The sequence below is a fragment of the Cnephaeus nilssonii genome, assembly GCF_951640355.1.
Source record: "Cnephaeus nilssonii genome assembly, chromosome: 11".
Classification (NCBI taxonomy): Eukaryota; Metazoa; Chordata; class Mammalia; order Chiroptera; family Vespertilionidae; genus Cnephaeus; species Cnephaeus nilssonii.
The window spans coordinates 87227393-87244163 of record NC_137082.1 but is presented as its reverse complement, the minus strand read 5'-3'; the positions used below and the strand labels follow the sequence as shown (position 1 = coordinate 87244163).

At 40.5% G+C, this 16771-nt stretch overlaps 1 protein-coding gene across 10 annotated transcripts in view; it reads left to right on the top strand.

The window, feature by feature from the left end:
* Nucleotides 1-16771, top strand: part of DTNA (dystrobrevin alpha) — a 305164-nt gene that overhangs the window by 249584 nt on the left and 38809 nt on the right. The window contains exons 12-14 of one of the 10 annotated variants that reach the window (XM_079785102.1): nt 1644-1733; nt 8219-8296; nt 8838-8930. The exons of 8 other annotated variants lie outside the window; for them this stretch is intronic. In XM_079785102.1, the coding sequence (XP_079641228.1) occupies nt 1644-1733; nt 8219-8296; nt 8838-8930 (261 nt within the window). Of the gene's footprint in view, nt 1-1280; nt 1793-8218; nt 8297-8837; nt 8931-16771 lie in introns of those variants that run through there. One more of the 10 variants, XM_079785110.1, reaches the window with a different exon arrangement.

Below are 16771 nucleotides of genomic sequence, written 5' to 3'. Positions count from 1 at the left end.
CTTTGGTAATGAGCCTTGATTCTGTGGCAAGAAAAATATTCTAGTGCAAGCCAAGAGTGGAAGACTATTGTTAGAAACTAGTTATGTAAATTTCTGCCACATGGCTCTCAATTTCATTCATTTGAATGCATTTAAAGAGGAATGGGATGGCTCTTGTGGTTAAAGTCGTCTAGAAACGTGCATTTACAGTGCACCCACAGTAAATGCAGAAGAAGTTTACATTTTACTACTGACATACATGCATTCTTTTTCATTGAGAAAATCACTTTCATAGCACTTAGAAAGGTCCATTTCAGCCAGGAAACTGGGGAACTATCTCCTAATTTAAAGCTCCAGATATAAAAGAACCCTCTTCTTGGTGAACTCTGGAGTCTCTGAGGCGAGAGGCCAAAGACCAAACTTGGAAATGTAGTTTCCACACAATAATGTCATGGATTATTGGGCTTAAAGCAAAGGTGGATATGTGTCATCTTCTTTAACAAGATCCACTCCCGTTGTGAGCAAAGGGCAGGTGAATCCAGTACTTCTTTTAGGGCCAGCGTTACAAATACGCAGGGGCCAAGAGGTGCTCTGAGACATTTGATCAGAGACCACAAATAAAGCACCAGAGAATTTTCGTAGAAATACCTGGAGAAGACCCACGGGAAAGCAGAAACAAAGGTAAGGGTAATTGGAGCTATTTGTAAGATTTTGCAAATGCCTTTCAGTAGGAAAAAAATACAGTCTCATGTTTACAAAAACACGTAATCAGTCTTTTCCCTAAAGAGGTGGCTGAGGTACCAATTGCACTCTAATATCCTGGTACATTCTAGTGAGGACGTGAACACAATGAGACTCAGGACACCGCTGGTTATTTTTCCTGTGTTCCTGTACTTGCTCATCAGCACGAACCTGAGATGAAGATGTTCCCCATAACTGTAATTAGCAGAACAGACGGAACATGGCAGGCCATGGGGTTTCCTTCCTGTAAATTACGGGAGTCTGTAAAAAGTGGAATTGAGAACACAATTGAACCACAGAACCTCCACAGTGAAGTCACAGGCCCTCAGAGTGTGCCTCTTAGCTCTCCTTTTCAGAACCACCAGAAATTCAACCATCGTTTCTAAGACAAAACCATAAACTGTGAAGTCTCTCAGAGACTCGGGCCTGTGCATCTCCCTAGAGAAGAGCCCGCATGTGTTGAGAAAGATGTTGTGCATTTATTAGGAATCTCTGCGTTCTGCAAATGTCAGGCAGAGCGCGACTCCATCCTTACTGAAGGTCCTTTTATATCATTTCAGCTCGGACGGTGCTTATGGTGGATGCGTCTAGATGGATAACATGGCTTCTTCTACCCTAAAATGTCCCTATAACACTTTGAGCTGTTCTGGTTCCTCCAGGGTGCATGGTACCTATTAACCCAAAATACGATCATTTCCCTTTCCTCCCATTTTCAGTCTTTTTGGAATGCGCCCCTGTGAACCACAGACACATTGTTGAGAGTTTGCACTTCTTCCTGTCACCAGGGAGATTGGCCCCTGGTGTCTGTGTTAAGGTGCTGTTCAATAAAGCTGTGTACACTGAACTTCCTTCCTCTCTGAGTGGGCCTTGCTCTGTCCAGCCAGGGGAGGTATTAATGAGGTCTCGTTGTCTGACTCCCTCAGGTCACCTGAGGGGCTAAGTGCAGCCAGCCCTGTGGCTGAGGAGCATTCGCTGATAAGGTTGTATGTCAATCAGCTTGGGCGCTGTGCACGGTCAGTATCCCGGCCCCAAATCACTAATCCTAGTGGTAGTTCCATAGCTAGACTGCTGGTCACTCTCCTCCATCACTAAATCCTCTTGTCGTACGTGTCAGTGGAGATAGAGGTCTTCCGGGGGTTCAAGAGAGTCCATTGAGAACTTCCAACTGGAGCTGGACTTCTCAGCTCTTTCCTCCCTTTTCCACTTATTTTATTGATTGATGGCCTCAAACCAGCATAGATCAGATACTCCTCTGTGAAGCGTACCAAGCGGATTTTCTTCTCTGGATGACTCTGCTGTTGCACAAGACCCCAGCTGGCGATTTTTTAGACTTTTAATGAAAGTGCCCATTGGAATGATCATTAGCACTAACTGGGTCAGGCCAGACAACGCCACATGGCTGGACCATAGTGTAGTAAAGGATTTGAGGACTTACACCTTTCTGTCCAACTGGGCCATTTTTTCCCCAAAGAGAGCAGTCTAATTCTTATTGAAGAAGAATTTAAAAGCCAAGTTCATACTGTCAGTGCTTCATTTCTATCACTGCATCATGCGAGTGGTGATCCACTGTTTATTTCTTAACCATGTCTGCACCCTAAATTGATAGAAACCCATAAAGCCAAGTGTAGGCATAAGTTAAAGGTCCTATTCTTCTTAAGGTTGGAATGGAACCAAATAAATGTAACCCAGAGCCCTGCCCTCACTCCTACTCCACCCCAACTTCCCCTCTTAAAATCAGATAAAAACCTAAACAAGCCAAGAATCTACTGATCTATGTTAAGAAAGTAGGGAAGTTTGCCATGCAGATATTTTATTTAGCCTGAGTTTTCAGTCTTCTGTGACAGATCTTAGAAAGATAAAGCAGAATGAGGATGAATTGAAATCACCACTTCAGAATTCTCGCCAGAAACTCCTGGCATTACTCAACCTGGAGTCCTTTACAAGCATCCCCTTTGATCTTCAAAGGGCACTAGGGCGTATCTTTGAAGTCTTTTGACATCCGGGTGATCTGACTCACACAGATTTATGAGTGTATAACTGGCTACCACCGCCATCTGCTGTATCCTCTTTTCTTATACCCACTTCCAGTTATATCCTTGATTCACTTTTCCCTTAAATGAAAAGAGGGAATCTCAAAGGCACTCTCCTTAACCCTTTGAAGTCTGTGTGTGTGTGTGTGTGTGTGTGTGTGTGTGTGTGCGCGCGCAATGCTGGTTAGCAATTAGGTAGAATGTGGTTCAAATAACATAATTCACCTCATTCATTTCCTTGATCATAACTTTATCCCTCAACCTAGATTATTTTCTTATAAATGCATTAATTTATAGAAAAAATGGCTGGATCAATGGAAATCTATCATCACCACTAGAAAAAGAGCTCCAAGTGTTATGTGTGGTGGGGCGGCAGCATTATATAAGCTTATGAAATATATCTCATCACTGTTGCAAATATTATTGCAAGCACTGACCCAAAACCAGGTCAAAAGGCCCTTTCCTCCCTTCACTGCCCACAGCATCGTGCCTCTGAACACTTGCCATCTTTGTTGGTATCATGCCCCCTTTGTAAAATCTTAATTATCCAGCCAAAATCCTTGCCTGGTGTATGTGAGAAACTTACCTAGGATTTTTCTATAAAATACATGCATTGAATTATGGCTGTCTTCTTTATTAGCCACAATATGAAACTCTGAATGTTTAAATAGCTAGATTCTTCTACCCTCGGTAACATAAGTATCTTGTAAAGCTTTCACAAACGTTTCTATAGATGCAACCTCTATAACAGAAGCCACTCAGAAAAGGAATCACATTGGCTATGATCTATAGCTCTAGCCAGATCTTATCACTCCTCCAAATGTTAGAAAATTGCTTGAGTCACGGAGTGCATTGAACACAATCAGATATGCTGTTTTCTGGTTTGTCACAATAGCATTTGGTGAGTTACTTCATATTGCGTGAGGCTCAGGAGTGCAGATGGGGAAGGCACACCCCCCTCCTAAGTGTGTGCTTCCCAAACCCTGACTCTTCCCAGCGGGCGGCCTTTGTGAGTTATTTTTGTTGGTTGATTGATTGGTCACTTGGTTGATTGGTTTATGTGTTCAACCAAAGAAAGGTTAATTAGTATGGCTTCTTCAAGTTTTTTTCAAACACTTTGCTTAGCCAAAGATTCTTTACCTAACAACCCAGATTATTAACCTAACTAAAAATGTTCAAACTAAATTTTAAGCATTTGTACTTTGGTAATCAAAAGTGAATAGAAATAAAATTGAGGTACTGAATTCAGCCTTTGATCTAAAAATTAAAGTTTTCTTCAGGGTTATTTTTCCTAAAATTAAAGCTCATCCTTTTCAGTAAGAAAAAAAATAGATAAATTTATTAATCAACATCATATAACAGATGAACTTATACATTAACTGGCCTGAGGATTTCTTTACTCTTTTCACACTTTCTGGACATTTTTATCTGAAATTTTATGAAATTTGAAAAAAAAACATAAATCACTCTCTGCTGATATCTCTTTATTCTATGTAGCCCCAGTGCTCCACTAACTTTTCAAACTTGAAATAGGCCAATCTTCCCACTCAACTCTTTCCTATGCTAAAATGTTGGTGCATAATTAAAAATTGTCATCTCTCTTCTTCACTTCACCACCTTTTATTATCTTAATAAAGTTGCTTTCGTTGTTGCCTGTGCATGCCCTGTACCCAGCAAACTTCTAGAGACTCTCTTGGTAAAAATACAATTGATATGGTTTGATGCTATCTGGGGGGAAACATAGTAAATGTAGTAAATCCAATGTAAGCCAAGAATTCTTAGTGTTTCTTCCATGGTAGCTGCTTAGGATGGCTTGACTTTCATGCCAGCTTGATGACAGTCACCCCAATGAGACACTAAATTATTTTCATGCTTGTTAGCTGATGTGCATGTGACAGATATTTTACATTTCAGATCAAAGATGTTGAAAGCAAGAACAGGAAACGGGAACACAATTTTTTAAGAAATTAGCTCTTGACAAAACTGACTTGTGGTCTCTTTTGTATTCTACCTAAACTATGTAGATTGCAGTGAGAAGCAAAATTTTATTCACACTGATAGTTACTTAAGGAGGGAGCCAACTTTACAAGTTATTCTTCACACAAGTCCAAACACCACACAAGTTTATCAGTTATTTGAAATCAATAAAAATGAAAATATTTTAATTTGCCATGGCTCAATATCAGTTTCCTGTTGACCACTGTGATCATGATGGTTGCACGTAACATAATTTATTTCTATAATGCTGCTGCTCGGTGAGACTGCATCTAGGACTTTCATTTAAATTCTTTTATTTTCACACTCAATAAAAGAAAAATATCTTTGACCAGCGCTAAAATAGTAATCCAACATAAGCAGAGGTGGTTCTTAAAAAATATGTTTCAGGTTTAAACAAAAACCCAGGGAGCTTTTGTGTGTAATTCTGTTATCTAGAACCCCCAAAAATGTTTACACTTGAGCAAAACTACTGGTGTCAGTTGTCACCCTTCAAATGTAAAGGGTGAATTTAAATAAATAAATAAATAAATATGAAATATTTTACATGTGATAAACAATATTTTAAGAAAAACTATCTTAAATATACTAAGACATGCAATAAACATTAATATCTCAATAAAAAGGATTTTAAATATAATGTTACATGTATTAAACACCAATTATTCAAGAAAAATGATCTTAAATATAATATTACATGCAATAAATATTAATATTTCAAGAAAAAATGATTTTAAGTATAATAATATTACCAAAACTGTACTAACATAGTATGGTATCACAAAAGTTGTAGGAAATATTAAAATTCTGCAAATAACAGGATTACATCTATTTGAAATATTTTTAAGTTGCTCTATCTTTCTACAACTAGTGTATGTGTGTGCAGGGGGGGTAGGTGGAGGGGCATTTATCTATATATATACTATTTTCCAAAGGTCTAAAAGGGAATTGGTGAGAAAATAGAGACTATTTTAGAAAGAACATGTAGTCTAAAGGAATACTTCTTCCTCCTTTTTTTTAGCAGAACACATAAACTTCACAATGTACCTTCTCTCACCGTCCAGGGTATGATTGTCACCACACTCATTACTGATAATATGTGTGCAGAGGGGTGTGCCTATACATTGGCAAGGGCCTGGTGAAAAGAAAGTGACCACAATAAAAGTTTTAGAGATAGCAGTCTTGCTTCTCCTGGGAACTCAGATTAGAAAAGATTTCCCACCCATCAGAGCTTAAGAGGAAGAAAGCATTTAGATTTGAAGACGGGGCTGTAGAAGACAGAAGCTTTTGGAACTAGATTGACGTGAAAGCCATTGCTGCATTCTGACACACAGACGTGGCAGAAGTGTTCATTTCTTGGTAAGAACATAGCTCGTTTGCTCGATCCCAAAGCCCAAGATGAGTTGGACATACCACCTAACTTCTCCAAGCAAACTGCCAAGCTACAAAAGGAAAGTTTAAAAATCCAAAGTATTCTGTACAATATCGTGAGCATCCATTGCTTTGAAGAGATCATAATAAACTACACATTGTCACTATTCTCACAACTCAGGAGGAAAATTTGTCACGTTGCCTCTTTCTTCAAACACCTTAGGAGCTGCAAAAGAAACTCTGGTGAAGGCACTTCATATGAAGAGTCTTTACAGACCCAGGTTTTATGTGAAACCTGCTTCCCCATCAACTCTCTAAGTTCCTGATCCATTTCATTTTGAAAGAGTATTTGGCTTTGGTTTTGATTTGTTTTATTCATGCACTTGACTTCCTCTCTACCTGGTCATAATTTCGGCTTCCCAGAAATAAGTCATGAGGAGCAGAATTTAAGGCTAGTTGTTGGAAGTATAGAAACTCTGTGGACAGTGAGTACCAAAACTCAGAAGTACTCCTGGCATTAAGAGCTGTAGCAAAACAAAATAAATTATTTCTTTCCACAAACTCATAAATACCGATAGTGTCATCCCCATATTTTCCAAGAACTGATTCCCAACAATTCACGTGGGAAGGAAAAGGAACGTGAAAGGACTTAGACCAATCCTGGCATGGGCCAATGCAAAGAAAATGACAGAAAGAAGGAAAGAGATGTGTATACAGAGAACATCCGCTCATCCCCTTGAGGGAGGAAGGGACTTGGGAAGAAGAAGAAAAAGAAAAGAGGAGAGGAGAGGAGAGGTAGATAAATGGAGTAGAGGAAGGAGAGAAGGACCCAAAGAGTTAAAAGGAAAGAAAGAAGAAGGCCACCAGCGGAAAATCTGGCCTACCGCTCCCTTCCTGGCCCTGGCCCTGGCCCTGCACATGCTGATGTCAGCAGGCTCCCCCAGAGCTAGTGTTGGTGTCACGTGGTGGGACAGGCTTTATGGACACATCACCTTCCCCCCATAAAATTCACCAGAGTCGTTTGTAGCAAACACATGCCCTGATAGACCCTCCTGTATTTCTTTTCTCTACTGGTCCTTTCTTTCTTCTTGTGCATTCAATATTAGAAGTCGTACCCATGGCATTATAATTAAGCTTTTGATTTAGCAAATATCCCCACAATTTCTAGGCGTCAAGGGGGCAGAAAAGCATAACAAGACAGGGAAATCATTGATTTACCACACAGTGTTTTGAGTGGTTTTGCAAGAATCTGAGGTTAATTATATAGTAGGTACATCCATCTTGAGTTACAAAAAAGAAAGTTGGAGGAGGTACTTGGGCAGCAGGGAGACGGTAGTTGCTGGATAATGAACGTAAAGGGATATGCTTCAGGAGACCAGGTTTGGGGTGCTGTTTTGGTGGGATGATGGGAAAACATCAGCTATCATGGCTTAAAGTGGCTGTTTGGCCCTGACAGGCAGGTTTCATAGTCTTAGAAGGTGGAGATTAGTCTGCTAAAAAAAAATGTAAGTTCATCAGGAAGATAAATTCTCCTAGAACTTTAATCATTTCCTTTTTAAAGTCAATGTTGTGTGCACTTGTACTTTGTGTAATACTTTGTGTAATCGGGGATTTCTGAAACCCTCTATGTGGTGCTTAAAGTACAAAGCACTGCTAATAAGACTGCAATCTCTCGGTAATTTTCAACTTTCAACACAGAAAGTTGGAGAATATTGGGAAGGCTGCAGAAGTAAACTTCTTGACTGAGATGTAAAGGCTGGCAGGAGGTAGCGGACCATGGGGCTGTTTACATGACCGTCTGTAATGAATGCTGAATGAATTTCCATTCTGTCCAGGCATAATGCAATCTATTTGTTAAGCAATGAGCAGAGGTCAAACCTGGGATCCTGGTGGTTTGTGCAATTGTAATAATGGTTCTCAGGCCAGGTTTCTACTCCTAGTTCAACTCTGTGGAGATGTGAAACATCTTGAACATTTCAAAATAATAAGAGAGCTGCCCAAATGGAGCTTGGCTGTAGACTTGGGCGTTTCTGTCGCCAGTTCTATTCTTGAATGCAATGCCGTGTTTACGCTCTTCTTGGCTTTCCCGTCTTATTAACTAGCTCTCCTCCCAAGGACAGTGAAGTAGAGCAGAACAAACTGCTGGCTAGGGCTGCTCCGGCTTTTCTGAAGGGCAGAGGGTAAGTTAAAGCCCGAGTGTACCGGAATCTGGAATTAACTGCACGAAAACAGAGATTTCCTTTGCCAACATGCTTTGTGTTTGAAAGACCATCTTTGATTTAGTGAAAGCAGCTCCGTTATAACTCCATTAACAGCACCAAGCAGTGATTTTGAGTAGGAACATCTGTGTTGTTACTCACTTGCCCTGATTTCCTTTTCTTTTTTTAAATGACTAAGCTTCAGGTTTGATTTTCCGAAGGCTACTTAATCTTTGCTTGCAGTGTGCTTACCGTCCAGTTGAATTTCTTGGCCTTAGTGGTTTGAAGATTGCAAATCTGTTTTCTGGAAGCCTGTATTTTTCCAGTTGGTGAGATGCCATTGTGAATTTCATTGCTTGGATTTTGTTGTGTTTCGCATCGAACAGCACTTATTTTTCCTTTACTTGTTTGGTTTTCCCGATGCCTTTTTCCCCACCCACACGCACTAACGCACTCCTACCTGCTCTGCCTCTTTCTGCCCGCCTCTCCTAACACCACCCTCTCTCCTCCTGCCCTGTTTCAGGATCCAGTACAGCCTGAATGTGGCAGACAGGCTAGCTGATGAACATGTGCTCATCGGGTTGTATGTCAACATGCTCCGGAGCAACCCCTCATGGTTAGTGCAGCTTTGGCTGCTTGGCTGTCCGTAGAGAGGGACACGGTCCCTTCTCTGGACCAGCGTCTCAGCAGGGGGCAAAGTCACTGATGCCAGAGGTGTCCCTCAGGCACTTTTTAACGGATTCCATTCAAATGTCTTTTGTGATGTTAATTTGGATATTTCCCATTAACGTGCCATAGAATTATATTTTAGCCGAAGGGATAACATGTACAAATGGCGCCATGCTAAGGATCAGCATCCAGGTGGGTGCAGGGATGTGGGTCCCATAGTCGGTTCTGTGTTACAAGTGCCATGTCAGAACCACACAAGGGTGATGCAGGAATTTGTCCTATTGCAAGGACAGGTATGTCTCTGCTGACATGTGAAAAAGAGGAAGTTATGGGATGGGGTCTTACCCTGGAAATCATTTCCTTAACAGTGATTGTCTTTCAACTTTTCTCCAACTCGCAAATGTTTCTGGGTAGCCATCAGATAAAGCCTGCTTTCAAGTCCCTGAATATGCCAAGCTTACATTCAGATGTGTGACATGTATGGACTCAGGTAGCTCTACATATTGGGATAAAGACATTTGTAAAGTTTTTCTATTTTTATTGTGACATAAGAGATTCCTCCCATTGATTAGTTACTTTGTCTTAATAATAATCGTACATTTTTTATTTGAATGAAAATATATGGAAAAACTATATAAATATCATATATTTCAGGTTGGTTTAGACCACTATTTTATAAGCATGTTTAGCAAACCAGTTCCTTAGAAATATTTCAATTTTGCTTAATAATTCTAATATTCTCAGAACTAAGGACCCATGGATTTTTTATAGTTGTAAATTTTAAGTGAGCCAATGGGTTTAACTTCCTTTTAATTAGCTGGTCCCCTTTTCACTACTATGTCTCAGAAAGCATATTGCAAACACTTGATGCTCATTGCATCACCACTCAGTATTATTAGCCACTTCTTTGTTTCTAGAACATTCTTCCCTTGACTATTTCCAAAGTTCTTTCCTATTTCTGTTTCTGAAGCCTTAGAATCATTTTTTGCATAATTAATACATGAGATAATTTTAGGTGATTCATTGATGGGCATTTATTTAATGGTTACATATTTATCTTCATTTGTATTTTCTTTACAAATATGACCGGCATATTAGTTTAATTTTACTCTTTTAGGAAACAAAAATGGGCTCTCCTGCTAAGCCCATCTCTTTGTTCAAATTTTCTCACATCTCAGCCTCTCAAAACTATAGGAGGAACGAGTGATTGCTTTAATCTTATTCCCAATGAGTTTGGTTCCGCCATGCCATATGGTGGCTGAAGCAATGAAACTAAAAATACAGATTTACAAAAGGAAAGAAATTGTGAGTAATCTTTAAAGAAGAATGCAGTCGATACAGATTTAACCATGTCTGAAGGCAATGATGTGATCTCACACAGTGTCCTCTCCTCATGGTGCTGAGGACACTCTGGTTCTTTCTACCACTTCTCTTTGACCTTTGCTTAATTAAAGTTGTAACAGAGACGTCTCCAAGAGGAGAGCTCAGAGAGCGTTACCAGCAGCCTCTTCCCTACTCAGGTGATTAATCACAGTGACTTGATGGCCACTTAAGACGGTAAAACTGTCACGGCAGAGACACCGTGTGTCCCCTTGAGGAAGACGGATCCATGAAGCCACCTCCATTTTAATGGCTGCTGCCCCCATATTTCTCATGGCTTTCTTTCTGACCTTAAAACATTCCAACTTATCTTTCAAATTTTTCATTTTTCTTTCTGTTTAGTTAGATCCTAACAATTCCCCACACCGGCCACGATTATATGAGTACTGTAGTGATTGCTCACCTCCTTTATCATCCTTATAGCTATAATTTTTACCATCATTCAACTGTGGTGAGCTATATAATGGTAATAATCGAAGAGCTGCTGTTTTTTTAAAGCCCTGCCTCAGGCTAAGCACTGTTGAAAGCTTTACTTATGTGATATTGCATAAATGACATAATCATACATAATAATACACTATTATTTACATAATTTATAGTTCTATAAATTATTTACATAATTAATAATTACAGAAATTAATCACATAATTATTTGCATAATTTCCCCTAGCCCTTAAAGCCAGCCTATAGAGTAAATGCTATCATCCCCCTTTTATAGAGAAGTAACAGTAGCAATTACGAGTGTTACAGGACTCTCCAGTCACATGGCTACTGAACAGTGATTGGAGCAGGGAGTTTGATCATTAGCCACTTGAGTCCAAGCTCATAACCACTAGGCTACATTGCCTCCTATGAAACCTACACCTATGTATGCCCTCCAGAAAGCTCTTCTGGACAGTCCCCCACACTGTGTCCACCGCACATCCATTTCCTGGAATTGCATGTCCCCCTGTATGACTTCATTGTGCTTTCACAGACACTGTGAGCACACGGTGATAACAAGAATGGTAGTCGTTAGAGTGCATGCATTTCGTTCTCTGCCTTGTGATTGCTCATTTTGATCATAAGCTTCAAAGGGGCAAGAGCTTTGTCTTCAGTCGCACAGCACCTGAACATGAATAAGTTGTACATTTGTGAAGAGCTTCAAAAACTACGGAGCCCTTACCCACACATCGTTTGGTTTGCTTGTTGAAGTCCTTTAAGTGTAGCCCTTATTATTTCCATTTCACTGATAAGAAAAGGCAAGCTCCGAGACAGGAAGTGACTTATCCACGGCCACGTGCTAGCAGGGGCTTGCACACAGGGCTGACACAGGATCCCTTCTATGTTCCAGTCACTCCTCGGCCTCCCTGTTTGTGCATCTTTCATGAGATGGTCTACACATAGGAACCTAATAGCTGTTCTTGGCTAAACGGTCTGTTTTCATAATTACTCATATGTGCTCCTGATTAACTATGTGGGGTCCTTTAAAAAATATGAACTGCTTAACACCGTGAGAAACGGGATCATTTGTAAATAGTCTGCTGCTGAGTGAAAGAAGCACTTCTGTGTCAGGGTTGGTTACGCTGTCAGAGAGGCCAAGTAAACTATGGCTTCAGGGAGAAGTCTGCCGTCTTCCTGACTCAGTGACATTTTAAAAGCCTTCGTGTTTTCAAGCACCTTCTCCAAACGGGGAGGCGGGGCCTCGAAATACACAGTGAGGGCTTTTCTGTCCTCCCCGAACGCTCATCGAGTGCCTGGGCTTACAGCGGTTTAGGACTGACCACGGCAGGCAGACCAAAGGACCCAAAACCAGCCCAGAACTTCCAGCTCCTACCATGATTATATCCTTACGACTGGAAAGCTTCTGGCATAGTTCTCTCTGCAAAGGTCCCCTGTGTAAGGGAGGGAGGGGACAATTAAAGGCTACCGTCTGTACTTTGACGTCAAGATCAATTGTTATCACTCAGACCCCTGATCTCACATAACCAGGGTAAAATTTGTTCTGCATATGTATTTTTCCTCAAGTACAAGAAATGGTGCATTTTATGCCCTAGGTCTAGGATACATATCTGAGGTCCAAATTTTTCTTGGCTTGCCTGCTTGAAACCCTTGTATTCCTCTTGCACTCAGGTTACAACTCGGACCCCTCACCTCAGCCTAGAAGCCTGTGTGGGACTGGCTCTTGCCTACCCGCCTCTCATCCTCAGCTGCCAAGGGGTCTTCCACTCAGTCACAGTACTTAGTCACATCGGCCTTTGATGGATTCCTAGAAACTATTCCTAAAACTGCCCCAAGATCATGATGCTAGATCTTTCCTATGCCTAGAACATCCGTCCCCATTTTGCCCCGCCCTTCCTTCCACACACACACACACATGCACAAGCTCCTGCTCAGGCTTCCAATCTCAGATTAAAGTCACCTCCTCAGGTGGGTCTCCTATATTAGTCTCTATCGTGGCATACTATTTATTTCATTCTTACTAGAACTGCAACCATTGGTTGGTTGGTTGGTTGGTTGGTTGGTTGATTTACTATCTATCTTCCCCTTACGGTGCAGGGCCTTCTCTGACTTGCCCACCATCATATCTCTGACATTTTGCACAGTGCCTGGCACATAGTAGGTGGCCAATAAACATCTGTTGATGCTGTAGAATATCCATAGTGCTATAGTACCAAATCCCTCTCACACTAAGCAAAATTGTTGGGAGTCCTCAGAAAATCTTTTTTAATAGTAAAATAAATACTTTTACTATTTAAAGTATCACCAATTATAAATTAGCCCTTAAATATTTGATGTAAGAGTATAATGTATTAAGCTTGACGTAGAGAGAAGTGGTAAATGTGGATAAAGACAAGCACCAGCAATTCACTGATGTGAGTGAGAAAAGCAAGTGATGGGAACAAAATTAAAAAACTGAAAGTTTTGTATTAGTTTTCTAGGGCTACTATAACAAAATACCAGCAGCTGTGTGACTTGAACAACAGAAATTTGTTTTCTGGAGGCTGGGAAGCCCAAGACCAAGGTGCTGGCAAAGTTGATTTCTCCTGAGGTCTCTCTCCTTGGCCTGCAGATGGCTGCTTTCTCCTTATGTGGCCTTTTACATAGTCTTTTCTCTGTGCTTGTATATTCCTAGTTCCCTTCCTCTTCTGATAAGGACAAGAGTCATATATTCAATAGGGCCCCACCCTTAGGACCTCATTTACTCACCTCTTTAAAAGCCCTATCACTAAACACAGTCACATTGTAAGGTACTGGACTTAGGGCTTCGACACATGAATTTGGGGAGACACAACTCAGTCTAACACTGAATTCACTGAATCATATGCCTTTGACGTGTTTAATGTGTAGGCTATGATTTTACCTTTTTCTGTAAATGTTGTTGATTTTGAAAAATGTAAGTAGATTGCAACCCATTGAAAGGAAAAAGGAGTTGTCTACACTCACTGACAGTGTCTCTTTTGTATGAGTTTCATTTCCTTGTTAACACTATTCCTTTCTTCTGTGAAATGTTTAGGAGCTGTAGTTATAGAACTAGACTTCTGAGAAAGATATTTCCTTAGGAGGCTAGAAATAAGTATCTGAAGAGTGTCACATATCTGCATTGGCTCTGTTGTATCCACAGAGGTTTTCTCAGCATAATCAGATGATAAATTGATTTTAAGATGTGTTCCCTTCTCTGTTATAGATTCAATACGTTTTAAGTTTCCATGGAAGATGTGAGTGACACTACCAATCTGATGAGTCTATGGATTTAAATTAGCTAGTAGAGTACTGGGCACATGGGAATAACTCAATGTTGGTACCTCTCTCCTTGATTTTGAATAGGACTGGAGGCATCTAAAAAGATTTTAAAATTCTATTTTGTAAGTCCTGTCCATTATAATATGGTAGAAATGAACTGATAGCTCATGTGTGTTCAATATTGTTGAATGAATGAACTTCAGAGTACGCTTTCTGCAAGTGTGCTAAAATAAAGAATTCAGAATGGGACGCGGACTCAGATGTTGTTGGATAAATTGTACAAAAAGGACATTTTGATTAGAAATTCATAGCAGTGGCAACCTTGCTTGCAAAAGCAAGGAAAAGAAGGAGAAGGTTATCACTGTCCAGCTAACTACTCCCTTTGTCTAAGAAATCAGAGTTATAAAGACCACCTGTTGCTTCTATGAGCTCTTTCATTGATTCAACTTAACTGTCTTTCGCCTTTTGGGTATAAACTAGAATACTGAACAGTAACCAATCACATTTGCTTGAGCAGAAATCTGATTTATAGGTAAGGAAGTTATGGCGCAAATTGTCATAGCAATTTTTGCACCATCGAGGGAAGAGTAAAAAGAATTCTCACACAGAGTCTTACCATGTGCCCTGGCACTAATCTAAACACTTTGTGTGGATTTGGGGTTTTTAGCCATGAAGTAAGTTACCATATTATCTCTGTTATATTGATGAGAAAACTGAGGCACGAAGAGGTTTCACACAGCTAGTAAGTGGGAAGGCTGAGGTTTGAATCCAGAAATGATCCAGCCCAGCCTCCCACCCACTCTTTTATAACATCCCTACCAGTTATTCACCTCTTCTAAGAATGAGCATTTCTTTTGAGTGGGATCTTACCCCTTTTAGACAGATGCCATCTGCTTTCCTAATCTTTAAAGCAACATCAACAAATGTGAACCAGAAGAGAATTTGCCACGATTGGGGGTAGAGATCTGATAATGAATATGAATGAGCATAATGACATTTTTATGAACTTTACACCTATACAAAGCAGATAAGGAATCTGTACGCAGTCAGGCAATGTATCCCAGTTTTTTATCTCTACCCAAAGTGAATATTCCACAGTTCCATTTTAGATAGCATGGCTAGTTTTAAAGTGCAGTATTTAACCTGTATTCTTCTGGTTTTCTCCAAGTGTTGAGGATGCATGCAGAGCCCAGAAAGATAGAAGAGGTGAACCAAAGACCATGGAAGTACCAGCTAAGAGAGCTAACCTTTACTCATTCTTTTGTCCAACTAATTCTTAGGTAGTTATTGCCGTGTTCTAAGCACTGTGCTAATGGTGAAAACATTGAACCATTCTGCCCTCAAAGGAGTTCCAGTTTAGCAAAGGATAAAGACAAGTGAAAAGGCAATTAAAATGCAAAGGGGTCGCAGCTATAAAAAGGGCAGTGCAGTGCAGACTGCTGTAGAATACATGAGAAGCTAAGAACCTGAATTTGGAGGCTAGAGGTAAAGGTAAGAAATGGCAGCTAAAGCCAAGAGCGGGATGAAGAGGAATTAGCCAGGTGGGTGTGTGTGGAGGAGGCAGAGAAATGATTCAGGGCAGAGAGAACAAGGTCCCTCTGAGGAGCTTATTTGGTAAGGCTACCGAGTAAGCAGGGTAAAAAATACAGCTAAGTGATGCAGGGCCTTATACAGCTTGTTTAAGAATTTCAAAAATGAGAACCCATAGAAGGGTTTCATGCATAAGACTGTTACAGCCAACCTCATTTTTAAAAGATCACACTGACTGCAGGATAGAAAATGAATTGGAGGGAAGACTAAATCTAAAATCGGAGCGACCTGTTGAGAGGCCTTTACACTAATTCAGGCAAAGATGACAGTGGCACGGAGCATATCAGTGACAGTTGGGATAGAAGGAAGTGAGGAACTTGGGAGTTTGTAGAAGATAGAATGTAGGGCCTTGTCCATGATTATGACATAGTGGGTTGTTAAGGTCTCAATAAAGGAGTTTGAAGGCGCCCCTATAGAGAAGCCATTCTTATGCAGATTTTATTATTATTATCCATGAAGATTGCCAGTTTATGATTTCCTGTACTTTCCTTTTAAACCTGACAGTAAAGTGCCAACAGTTGAAGCATTGAGAGTTCCTTGATTTTTCTCCTCAATCCTCAGTCCCATAAAATCACTTCCTGGATCCCAGTATCACCTCATTCTTTTCCGCCCTGACTTCTGCTCACTGACTCCTGGCAGCCTGAACAGGGCTCTGTATAGCGTTTTGCTCTCAACCAACTGCAAAACATAGGCCATAACCTCCTAAAGCAATCCTCCCCTTGGCGTTAATGGACCATGCTTTCTTAGGCAATAATCCTCCTGTTAGCCATTTCCATTGTAATAGAAGGGTAGTACCTGAGGCCTAATGACCTTAAAAATTAATCTCTGGTGATAAAATTCCCATCACCAAGTGGAAAAAAATATTAAGGTAAACATACCACTTAGTCTGGTGCCCTCTGGGTGACATTATTTGGTTGACTTTCTCACCCTGGCAGTCAGAACAAGACTGCAGAGAAACAAAGAAACCAGAAATGTGAATACACCCTGAGTCCCCAGAAATCTTTGCTAAGTCACCATTGACTAAGTCATCGCTTAGCGGGGCCACTTGAGTTTCCTAGAGTGCCATGTTCAACCACTAGCAGCAGCCACTGGCCA